This window comes from Fistularia commersonii, chromosome 24 (assembly GCF_037954325.1).
Source record: "Fistularia commersonii isolate RoL2024-O1a breed Wild chromosome 24, RoL_Fcom_v1.0, whole genome shotgun sequence".
In the NCBI taxonomy this organism is placed as follows: domain Eukaryota; kingdom Metazoa; phylum Chordata; class Actinopteri; order Syngnathiformes; family Fistulariidae; genus Fistularia; species Fistularia commersonii.
The window spans coordinates 3317039-3330131 of NC_141307.1; the positions used below are offsets into that span (position 1 = coordinate 3317039).

At 46.2% G+C, this 13093-nt stretch overlaps 1 protein-coding gene across 2 annotated transcripts in view; it reads right to left on the reverse strand.

The window, feature by feature from the left end:
• Positions 1–13093, reverse strand: part of khdrbs3 (KH domain containing, RNA binding, signal transduction associated 3) — a 75240-nt gene that overhangs the window by 18263 nt on the left and 43884 nt on the right. For both annotated transcript variants that reach the window (XM_086171212.1, XM_086171213.1), the window contains exons 6-7: positions 11415–11595; positions 3936–4018 (exon numbers count right to left, since the gene is read on the reverse strand). In XM_086171212.1, coding sequence (XP_086027338.1) covers positions 3936–4018; positions 11415–11595 — 264 coding nt within the window. The remainder of the gene's footprint in view (positions 1–3935; positions 4019–11414; positions 11596–13093) is intronic.

Here is a 13093-nt window from a genome sequence, read left to right on the forward strand (position 1 = left end):
GCAACCTTTAACACTCAAATTTGCACCCATTTTTCCCGGAGTAAAGAAAACACTGAGAGCCACACAACCTTTCTGAAATTTAAAATGAATGAACACAACATTGAATGTTTTTTTTTGCTACGTTTAAACAAACATGCTTTTTTTTTTTGCAGAGAAAATGAAATGACATATCTGCATATCGTGCAAAAAAAGACGTTTGGCTGAAGGCTACTTTTGAGAAACAATACTCAATTTCTATTTGAATCCTTATTGTATTTATTAGAAAAAAAAAAAGCCAAACTTAAATAAACCAGAAATGGTTTCTCTCCGCGTGCGTTCAAAAATATTTGAACACGTTTTATTTGATTTTACGACATTTTAAAAATGAAGGAACTAAAATAAAATACATTTTAATTAAATACCCGTACATTATTTTCAAAAGCAGCAGGGAAGGGGTCAAAGAGACCTCAGACTGGCACGAATTATGTTTAAAAAAGGAAAAAAACGACAAGGTGTCCATCGTTTCTGGTCCGGAAGCGGGACTCGTCGGGGTCGCCTGTCAGAAACCGGGAAAGAACCCAAGACGGGCCCCCGGGGACAACATGGAGGATTAAATTGTAGAAAATTGTGATCCGGCGCAAGTCATTAGTTTGGAAAATGAGCAGGGAAAGGGCGAGACTATAAATCTCTGTATGTGAAAGAAAATCCGATTTGGTCCCTTCCTGGTTGGATGTGACGGCGACCGAGAGCGGAGAAGATCCGCCACGTATCCTTCTTCCAGGTAAAGCCCACGTTAATAAAAGCCGGCGCCGCAACATTACAATCTGTTAAAGAACGCCAGCCTTTGAAGGCCGCCGTCTCCCGCCTCCTTGTCCTGCTAACAAACGGCCGGCCGGCCGGCGAAGAGCCCGACCGGCCGGCGGCGTGGAAGCGTGACAGCCAGACTGTAAATTGTTCTGCTTGTTATCCCGCGGACGCTGAAATCCTGCCAAGCAGTCGGAGCTGCGATTGGTGACGGGGAGCTCCTTAGGCTGCAAGCAGTTGTGTGAGGAGACACACACACACACACACACCCTCTGGAGGTCTGGTTGCAGCTGGGACTGGACGCCCCGGGTGTGTGTGTGTGTGTGTGTGTGTGATGCCCTTTTGTCCATAATGGGTAGAACTCACCTAGCGGATGGAAACGGCGGGTAAAGATGATAAAACGCCGCAACCGATAAAAACACATTAATAACAGCGACGTGATCAGAGTGTGTGTGAGGGTGTGTGTTCTCGAAACCGGCGCCGCGACGGGCAAGCGTTGAATGAAAGCGGTTACGGCGTCACAAACGCTCAGATCCCGAGAAAGAAATCGGAAATTCCAGTTGACTGACGGCGAATTTTAACGGGCGCCAAAATGAAGGCGACGGACGGCGTGAAAATATCGAACGGATCGGAAAAGATCCAGCCGGGTTCGTCGAAAACCGCGTACGCGATCGAGAGGCGACCCCTGCCAGCTAAACCCCGCCTCTTTACCCGACGCCATCTGCGATTGGCTCGTCTGCGGCGGCTAAATCGGCTAACGTTTATGTATTAACGCAATAATTGTACCCCATTGAATTGTGGGTACAAACATTAAAGCATCACGTTTATCCGACTCGCGTGTCGAGATTCCATATCAACTTGTCTTTTTTTACTCGCTCTCTCTTTGGTTTAAAGCTCTTTGAGCCGCGTGTCGTGCGATCCAGACTTTTACTCGGCGTCTGGAAACGACAGCCGGCGGTGAGAGACACTTTTTAAACAAAAGCGCCAGACAGAAGCTACAAATAAGACGGGAAAAAAAAAAAGAATGAAGAGAAATCCCTAAGTGCAGCGGTTTGTCTCCGGAGTCGAGGGCTCGGCTGTCTGTTATCTGGCGGGAGACGGAGCGGCGAACACGAGCCGGACGGGAAAATATCGGCGGTCTTTACGCGACTGAATCCATCTCGCCGTTGCCGTCGACGACTTCCGAGCTGCCTTCACTCGGAGCGCCGGACGCGACGCCACTCCAATTCAAATTCTGCTTTCATGTCAAAAGGTTACCTGGAAACCGGAGGGGACGCGACCCCGACGAATATTAAGGTGTCGTCTGCGAACGTGTTGAGAAATTATCGAGAAAATACAAAAAATGACGCCATTTCTGGACGTTTTTTCCCGAATTCGAGTGAATACACGCTCATTTCCTGGCGTTTCTCATCCCACCTCTTGAATTTGTTTCAAATGTTGTGATAGATTCTCTACTTGAGTTACTTCCCTGCTATATTCAATATCTATCCAATTTAATATTTATCTAATTGTTGAATCCCTGGTGGTTTTTAGTTTTGACTAATTGTTTCATAATTTCCTTCACTTTCTAAACCTCATTTTTTTTCCACGATGTCCTGCTTCATTTGGATGCGATTCCACTGAATTTAATTATTTCCTGTTATTTAGAGATTTTTACACTCTGCTGCTTTTGCTTATTAAAGCAATTAAAAGTAATCTGTTAAATTCCTTGTCAATAATTCATTTCGGGTTCTCTGTTGATTATCGATGCTTCCAGCGACGTTTCCGGTATTTTACTGCACAAATCTGATTTTTTTTTTTTTTTTTTCACTCTCTTATCTAAAATAAATCTGCAAGCTGGAATTCTGCTTTCCTTCCAAAACGTTACCCGATAACAAGAGGGGACACAATTCTGATAATTATTAAGACGTCGTCTGCAAACATGTTGAGAAATTATCGAGAAAATACATTTTCCGTGTTACACAGAATTCTGAGATGATCTAAATGATGATTAAAAAAAAAAAAAAATAAACAGCTACGAGAAACTCGGCAGGAAATTATTCAGAGAATTGGCTATTTTAATTCGATACAATATTTACAAGGCTTTGCTGTAAAACACAAGAGAAAAACCGAAATACCAAAAAGGCTGAGAAATGAAAACCACTGTAAAGAAACTGACTGATAAATTACAGGAAATTTTGAATATTTGTGAGAAAAAGCGTCAAAAATAAAGAAAAAGAACGGCCGACAATGTTGCTCATTTCTGCGAGGGATTACAGACGTGACACAAAGACGGCATACAATTCGGTCGTTTTTACTTTAAAATTACCACAATGATAACAAACACACACACACACACACGAGCGTGAACAACAGGAAATGAGCGCAGCTGTAGGAAATTACCCAGGAAAGTGTCTGAAAATAAGGGGACCTTCATCCAGCTACCCCTCCACCGCCCCACTTAGCAAGCCCCAGTGTGTCACAGTGTGTGTGTGTGTGTGTGTGTGTGTGTGTGTGTAGTCGAGCTCTACAAGCTGAGAACACACAAAAGACGGATGACACCGTCCTGACGCCTCCACAAAAGAAAACATCGACCACCCTCCTTCCACAAAAGCCCACGGACAAAATATGTCTTTTTTTTTTTTTTTCCCCCCATTTTTGTCCCTCTTTCTTCTGCGGCCGCTTCCAGCGCAATCCAATTTCTGACACACTAAACGTGGCGCCGGCCATTATTTCTAAGGATCGGCGCGGCGGCGCCCATACGGAGGTAGGCTCAGGGGTCGCCACAGGACCGTGGCAAAAGCCTTTTGACCTTGAGCGCCCTTTCTCCGCAGGCGGGGGAGGATCAATATTCCGCATTTAGGACGGCGCAGGAACCCGACGCCGTCCCGAGAGAAAACGCGACCCTTCTGGTTCACTGGATTCAAAGCAATTTTTTTTTAAAACACCAAAAGTCACCTTTAAATCTGCGTAAAAAAAGCAGCATGTGTTCAACAGCATCCTGCGCTTTGACGGTTGGTCACATGGTACCAGCAAGCCCCGCCCCTTTCAGGAAGTCTTTTTTTTTTTTGTCCCTGAACACAGCCGTGTTTTGGTTTCTGCCCGGCAACAACAAAAAAAAAATGGCTGCCCGGATCCGGATGGGGGGGAAACGTAAAAGAAGGAGGACTTACTTTTGTCCTTGGTTGGTGTAGCTGGTGTCGTAGGGTTCGTATCCCTGGTCGTCGTAAACGGCCCCGTAGCCGTCGTCGTAATCCTGCAAGGACACGGGAACCGTCAGGGGTGTGGCGTTTTTGACCTTTTCAAGCAAAACATCACACAGATTTTCAAATTCAAAGTTCAAAACCAGCTTTATTGTCAATTTCTCCGCATATACTGCACGCACAGAGGATACGGTTGTTCATTTCGCATCCTGCTTATTTTTGTTTATTTTTTGTCATTGCTACTGTTTATGTTCCTATCCTTGTTGTTTTTGTTTTGGTTGTCTATTTTCACCCTTGTTGTTTTTGATTTTTTTTTCCGTTCTGCTGTCCTTTCTTATCCTTGACGTTGTCGTTGTTGTTCTCTGCCGTCTATATATTTGTAGATGTCTTTTTGTCTCTCTATTTATATTTATATTCATATTCAGGAATAAGAACAACTTTATTTATCCTGAAGGAAATTGTTGTGTCACAGTTTCAAGTAAAACATAACAATAATAAATAATAGTAGGAAATTGTATAAACAGTAAAAAAGGGGGGGGGGGAGAATAAGAAATACAAATAAAACTATAAAGTGTCAAAGTCAAGGCTATAAAGTGTTGTAAGGTCTTAAGTGCAAAGATTTGAATATTTATATTTGATTTGATTTGATATTTATCGATACTATAACTTTTACTCTGCTGTGACAAAACAATATCCCCTACGGAGATCAATAAAGTTTATCTTATCTTAATGGCAAAGACGTTTCTCAAAATCTCACGGTGACATAAAATTAACAAAATAATAATAAATTAGCGGTAATATTACATGAAACGATGAGATAGGAAGAATAAGTTCCATATTTAATCATCATTTATTTATTTTCTTTCCCCAGGTGCCATTTCATTCAATCATGGATATATATAGGTATACTTTCCTAATATATTTTTTCACACATTTTCATTAATACCTTTTTTTTTTTCCATTTATATTCTCCTTTCCGCCCGGTTGCGGTCGAATCTCCTCGCCCTGGTCTAGCGACTCCGCTGACTGACAGCGGGACGCCGCGTCTCTCGCTGTGACTCCGTTTCATCGCCACCTCAAAGGATGAGCCTGGAACATCTGTTTGGTTTCCAGAAAATCCACCCCCTCACACACACACACACACACACACACACACACACACACACTCCACACGGACCCCAACCCGCCAATAAGAGGAACATCAAAGTGTCCCGCTGTCACACCCGTCCTAATTTCAGATAAATGGGACTTATGTTCCACAAAAGGCGTCGACCCCTAGTGACATGTGTCTCACCCCCCCCATCCGCTCGACACACACACACACATGCACGCACGTGCACGCACGCACACACACGTCCCAGCTAATTCCATCCGGCCCTGATTCGACTGAAATGAGGCCCGTCACTTCCGCGTCATTATTGTACCCGTGTGATTATGAAAGGCTGTAATTCCAAATCGCAAGTTTTCCAATCAACTCTTTTTTTTTTTTTTTTAATTTTTAATCCCGCAGGAACGAAGGGAGGAATTTATGTTTTATGGTTTAATTCAGACCGCCATTACGAGAATGAACGATTGACCTTTTTATTTATGTTTTTTTTTTTTACCCCGAAAAATGCGTTTTTTGCGTCGTCTCCATGTCTAAAAGCATCTGGAGAAGCTAAATTGTCCAGACGTGTGAATGGTTGTCTGAGAAAACGCCGCCGTGGATTTCATCCGCCCATCTTTGCTATTTTTTTTCCCCTCTCTCCCTGTTTTTTTTTTTTTTTTGTGTGTGTGTGTGTGTTGTTTTGATTTATGAAACGTGCCTGATTTCACCGCCAGAAACTCAGAGCGTCTTTTTTTTCCATTTCGCCCCAGTCGCTGGAAATTGTCTCCCTAATTCCGACGCGGCGGCGGGCCGGAATAAACAAGTGGCGTCATGAATAATGAACGCTCGGAATCTCGGCGGGCGAACGGGGAGCCAAACGGCGGCGGCGTCGTGTGACGAACGGAGCGCACAAACAAAAAAAAAAACTAAAACAAATATGAGAAAAGGAACGACCTTGCTATTCTTCTTTTTTTCCCCAAACAAACCGTCCGCGTTCTTTGACGCGTCTGCGTCCGAATCAATTAACGGCGCCGACGATCCCGATAACGGGACGTTATTCTAATTTCCCTTCGCATGAGAAAATCAAGGGAATTTTTTACGTTTGTATATTTTACTTTAATTTAAAGCTACGACGATTCCGACTTGAACCACCGGTACCCCCTAGTGGCCAGAACGTGGTACTGCAACGCGAACACCAATGATATTCTTCTAATGTGTCCAGAACTTATTCAGGAAATATATTTAGCTTTTTTTTTTTTTTTTTTTATTCCAGCTGCTGCTAGGAAGGATGAATAATTCAGGACAACGGGCACTCGGGCTTCCAGGGGAGGGTGGAAACACAAAAATGCTCCGTTTTGAAAGGTGGCGGTTTTGACGGCGAGCTCTGCGTCCAACAGCGGGGGTAAGGGGCGGCGCGGGGGTTGACGGGATCGGCGCCGCCGTTCCCGACGAGACTCCGCTTGAGGATTCTAGTCTCGCCTCCATCCCATATCCGACGCGACGGCCCGGCATTAAACTTTAACGCTGTTATTGCCATTTATTAAGCCGCAGACTCAATAACTGAGTTATGGGCAGGCCGGGAGCGCAGGCACGCCGGGCTTATAAATCACGTTTAAAGGGGATTCTCTTCTTTAAGGGGGGGGGCTTTTGCCGAGACGCCTCTTGGAAACTGGAAACGGCGGGTTGATACCCCGACGGAAGCCACCGCGATATCAGATGCGACCACTTTGATACACCGTTTAGTCAAAAATAACCCGGAGAACGCGACGCCGCTACGGTACCGCGGCGCCGCCGTGTTCCCGGCTCCTAAATAGGATTAGTGCGATGGCGAGCGGGGGGGTTGGAGATGTGAGCCTTTCATTTGTATGCCAGAGGAGGGCTGAGAGGCGTGTTGTCGGGAGATAAGGGCCGGCCTCGGAGGCCGGGGACGGCCCTGTCGCGACACGGCCGCCGCACAATGACGCCGGGGCCGATGGGAAGTCACTGATAAAAGGCCGGTTGGGTGTCGCGGTCGGGGGAAGGGGGTATCGATACGATTTGGACCCTTTTGTCCATTAATACACGGGAGATAATCAATCGCGCCGAAAGCCCAGGCGTTTTAAGGCGACCCCGGTTCGACGGCGAGGTCGGATGGAGGGGGTTCGATACGGCGAGGAATCACGATGACGAGATTTGTCCGAAGACTAAATACTTCTACGGGTATTTCCTTCGCAGACGTTACTCCCGAGTGCTACTCGGATGCTAGCTAAGGCGGCTTTTCAACGTCAACATCAGACGTCCGCGCGAAAGGTCGACATCGATCCCTGCGGGTTTCCAATCGATCCGGATGGATCCGTGACGGACGGCTGACGGCGTTCCGGACGCTCCGAGTTCCTCCCGGAGTCCCCGGCTTCGCTCAACACTCTTCAACACCAGCAAGTGTCATTGGCACTAAACCCACACGGGATAAATTGACAATAAATACAATTATCTCCCCCCCGGATGACATTACAAAACACTCGGCTCAGAGAGGAGGCGTCGCAACACACACACACACACACACACACACACACACACGCGCGCGCGCGCGGGCATTGTTCGTCTCGCGGCTGAGAGGAAAAACGAGGAGAGAAATAATCCAGCATTTGCACCCCTTGATCATCGGCTTTAGCGGGAAATGTCTTAAAGTAGCAATTTGTCTTTTTTTTTTTTCCAGCGTTTTCTGCAATATCTGAAACAGCTGAACAGGCTGGAATTTCCCGAAGCCGCTCAGCCTCGGGGGTAAGAAACCCCGGGCTCGCTATCTGATTGAGGATGCCAAAAACACGTCCCATGCATCAAGCTGAAGTATAACTACACCGCGTTACGCTTGACAAATGTCCTGGCTCCACCCCGACGCCATTATTCTGCTGTTTCGATCCGCAGCGGAAATACGTTTCATCCGGAGCTTATTCACATCTGCCAGGTATCATCTGGGGGATTGTTGTCGTTAATGAAGTCGCCGCCGTAGAAACACATCCGCCGCTGAGAAATGAGCCTTCCGATGCGCTGGTTCAGCTAATCTGAGCCCCCGACGCCCCGCTCCTCCCCGATCCGGCGTCCTTCAGGCCGGAGTCCAGGACGAAACCCCTGCAGATGCGGCATTTCGGTGACCACTGGGAGCAAAATTGAAAAAAAAAAAAAAAAAAAAAAACCCACATCCTAGCTTAAACACAAATCAGGGGAAAGAAGCAACGATGTGAATAATGTTACCGAAAACCTAGATGAAATCAATTTTTTTTTTTTTTTTTTGCTCGGGAAATAAATTAATAAATATATTTCTACACGAATAAATCGAATATAAAAATATTCAAATATCAGCGCATCCGCCGTCACGCGGCAGATCCACGTCTGCAGCTACTGAGCTAAACCGCTAAAGCTAGCCGGCGTTTTACAAATCGGGCCGGACTGGTTACCATGGTTACACTGCATAAAAACACTCCCGGCGGATGATGTCACTGGAGGATTGGAATACAAGAAAGTGAGACACCAGTTTCAGGGGAAATTTCAGAAGATTTAAATTCGATTCGAATAGAATTCAATTTTTTTTTCGCACCGTGCGCCCTTCAAACCCCGGTGAAGGTCACGGTCCACTTCCTGTCTCGCCGCCCGAGTAAACACGGAATTCTAAAAGATGTCGTCTACTTCCTCTCCTCGGCGCCGGGCTTAGGATTCGGCTCTCGCGACGACTCCACCTCGGAGCAGAACACGGCGGACGATTTCCAAGTCACCTCCGGGGGATCACGGGAGCCGGTGCCAAAATAAGCGCTAATCCATCCCCGGGATAAAAATATACTCGGGTAGATCAGTGGAAACACTGACCTGCTGGCAAGAGATGAAAAATCCGAGGATCGCCAAGGTCACCGGGATTCATCCGGGGGGCACGGCCGCCGCTTCAGCCGAACGCCACCCGCTCTTGACATTGGCGTCCCATTAACCGCGGCGCCGAAACGCCCGAGCCCGTCTGAGCCGCCGGATCTGATTTGCAGGCGCGCTCAAAGCTTAGCCGGCTCAGGAAAAAATATAAACATTAAAAAGGACATTTTTGACGGGAGACGGCAGAGCGTCGAAACTGCTGAGAAATGACGTAAAAATACGAATAACGTTGAAACGGATAAATATAAATGTTAAAAACGGTCATTCGGTCACTAAAAAGAAGGATCTGGTCGCTGGTAATAAAATAGGAACACGCGGCGCGGCGGCCAATCAGAAAGCAGATCTTGTAACGTAAATAAACATTCGGTCGTCTTCACCGGCGGCCATCTTGATTGACAAGTGGTTGTGATTGGCCAGGCGGGGAAAGTGGGCGGAGCTTAGGCAGATTTGCCGAGTGAAACGGGCCACTTTATTTGCAGCCCTTCTTTGTCCGTGGAAAATACGCAAAGCCTTAAAGTGTCACAAGGACAGAAAATGCAAATTCAAGCCTCGGCCGCGGATAAGAATCGCAAACCCCCCCCCCTCTCTTCGCCGCCGCCGCCCGGCCTTCCCGGAGAAGGAGACGGCGAGAAGAAAACGCCGGCAGCTGAACAAATGTTTTGGCCTGCGGCGACACGGCAAAGCGGAAAAACAAACAAACGGGGAAACAACAAAACAAACGCGCATCGTGAGCGAGCGGCGAGCGCTGATGAATGAAGGCGACGCGCGTGAACCGAGAACACCTCTTTGTCAGCGCGCTGATGAAAACAAACGCCGATTTGTCAGAGCCTGACGGAGAACACTTGTCCCGGGACGCCGATGCCTTTGGATAACGCGCCGCCGCTCGTTCGGCCTCTAATTTGCGGCGATGCGGCGCGATTTATCATGTGACAGATGTTTGGGGGTCCACCCCCCCACCCCCCCCCCTTCCAAGACACACAGGTGCAGGTGTCGCCGGGCGCCGTTTGTAACGGTGACAGTGATGGGAAACAGCTGGTCCAGGAGTCTTTCTCTACGACCTCCAGCCGTATGAATCGCAACCCGCCGAATAAACCTGTCACATGTGGTTAGCGATGGGCCGCCGGGGCAATTTTCCCCGGCGCCGGGGGCCCCTCCGCCCCTTTGGCTCCGGCTTTTTGAATATGCGATGGCGGCGCAGGCGCCTTGGCGAACGCACAAAGGCTCCGACACAGAGGGGTTTTTCTTTTTTTTTTTTGTTTTTTTTTTGTTTTTTCAGTCGCTGGCAAACTGTTTTGCCGGAGGCCGGTTTTCCCCCGTAAGAGCGGCAGGTGGACCACGTTAGCGAAATGCTGCAAACAGCGCACTGCAGTCCGACAAACACACAAACAAACAAACAAAGGGGACGGGAGTCGGGCGGCGAAGAACAACATCGAGGTACCGTCAATGTTTTTCTCGTCCTCTGCCATCTTGGCAACACTAAGCTACTCATTCATCCGTTCAGGATCAGTAGTGCTCGTCCTGCTGCCTGGACTGTGGGAGGAACCCAGAGAACCCAGAAGAACCCGTCCCAGACACGTGGCGACTCCAACCAGAAAGGCAATCCAACTGGCGACCTGCTCGCTGTGAAACAGGAGCGCTAAACATTAGCGCTATGCTAATTATGTTATGCTAATTATTATGTTAAACGTTGGCCAACACCTTGTACCACAGACACCTATAGAGACATACAACATAGCTTCTCCAAAAAGACTGCTTGTTTTTTGGACTGCGGATTGGACCGGGACTACTACTGTTGCTATCGCTAACCGCATACACCGTGTTTCTGGACCGCCTAGAAAGGCAATCCGTCCGGGGACCTTCTCGCTGTGAGGCAGGAGCGCTAACCGCCACCGTAGCGCACCACCTGCTAAGCTAATCACGTCGGTGAAACGGTTCCCGGCAGCTCTGCTGCCTGTACAAGGACGCCGGGACGCCTCGAGAACGACGGCTTCAACAACGGAGAGCGGAAAGAACAATTAGCTTCGAGTATCACCAAATATCTGTATCCCCTGATGGCGCCGTTACATAAGAAAGTATTCGCGTCTGCGCGGAACTCACTGCACCTCCTCCTCCGGCAGCACATATCGCCACAGACGTCCACTGTGGGGGCGACAGGGCTCATTGGACCCCGTTAATAGCCCGCCGTTGTCGGTACACGGCGAAATAAATACATTGTCCTCGTACGAGGACGCCGCTTTTCAGAGGATATTTTTTTTTTTTTTTTTTTCTGGAGTGAACCCATCACAAGCGCAAATGACTTTAAAAAAAACCAAACAGCTGCTACTTTGAAGACATCTTTTAAAAAGATGGACCCACTCCGGCTCAGGTGGCGGTCGCCATGCCGACGGCTTCCAAGCAACCCGGATCGGGATTTCGGGTTTTAATCCAACGGCGTTTGGCTCGAGGAGGATGGAGGAGGCGGTACTCACGTATTCGCCGTAAGCGTCCTGGACGATGGGCGGGGCCGGCCGGAACCCTGCCGCCGGCGGGGCCCCTCTGGCCCTCTGCACCCCCCGCCCTCTGGAGGACGGCGTCCGGCTCTGGGGGGCCCCTCTGGGCGCCGCGCCTCGGGGTACGGCGGCGTGCAGGGGAGGCACCCCTCCTCGACTCCTGCACACAAACAGGACACCCGTATTGAATATTTCTACAACCTGTACTACGAGTACTAATTCAAGGATTTCACGAGCGGTTTCTGGGGACGGGTGTGTGTTTGCACACACACACAGGCGCGCGCAGAGGGTCGGGCGTTTTGGACGTCTCGGGTGTCAAAGACGTGTTTTTGCTGCTCTTAAGCGTTCGGGGATGATATTTCAGAAAGTCCCCGGGTCAATAAAGGATGTCAGAGCGCGTCGCGGGTTTTAAGCTGAGTCGCTGTGATTTATCCCGTTTGGGCTCCGGCCAGGATGTCGGGTTTTAACCCTTTCAAGGAAAACCTTCGACTTATCTATTGTTATATCTAGATTTTTACGGCGGGAAATTTTTACGTGATATATTCACACGTGAATTAAAATGTCACCGGTATCTCAGGTCTACCGAACTTCATGGGCCAACTTTTATTATTTTTCTACAAATCATTATTTTAATTTTTCTTTTTTACAAAATCAATTGAAGATATGCATACATAGATATATTAATATACACAGGCTCTTATTTAATAAGCTGATTCAATGGATGAATGGCGCCGATTGGACTCCCCTGTTATATTCTTTAAATTATTATTTTCATGTATACTTTTTTTTTTTTTTTTTTACAAAGAAACAAAAGTCAATAAAGAAAACCGGTGAATATATACAGTCGATTCACATACGAATTAAAATGTCACCGGTACCAAAGGTCTACCAAACTTCATAGACCACCTTTTCTTATTTTTCTTTAAATTATTATTATTATGTATACTTTTTTTTTTTTTTTTACAAAAAAACAAAAGTCAATAAAAAAACTGGTGAATATATATAGTCGATTCACATATGAATTAAAATGTCACCGATATCTCAGGTCTACCAAACGTCATGGACCAACTTTTCTTATTTTTCTTTAAATTATTATTTCTATCAATTTTATTTTTACCCGAAAACATAAATCAATTAAAAAAAGGCTAATATACACTAGTATGATAATGAGCTTGAAATCTTCCAGAGCAGACCAGCATAAACCCATTAATATATAATACTTATATATGTTATTTGATATTAAATAACAAATTAATTCATTTATGTATTGCAATTATGTAACCATACTTATTCATATCATTTGAAATTAAATACCAGATCAATTAATTTATGTATCTCGAATATGAATGTTTTTTCAAACTTCTTGAAACTAAACCGCAAAATTACTTATTCATGTACATAATATTAATATTTATATTATCTGACTCCAAATACCAAATCAACTTATTTATTTATAATATAACATGAATTTATTTATTTATATCGCAGTTGAACGATTCTACTTGCTATTAAATATCAAATTAGGATGCTTTTTTTTTACATTTTTATTTAGATTATTTGATAATAAATCCCAAATGAACTTATCTACTGACAGGAACTGTCTCAGAAAATTAGAATATTGTGATAAAGTTCTTTATCTTCTGTAATGCAGTTAAAGA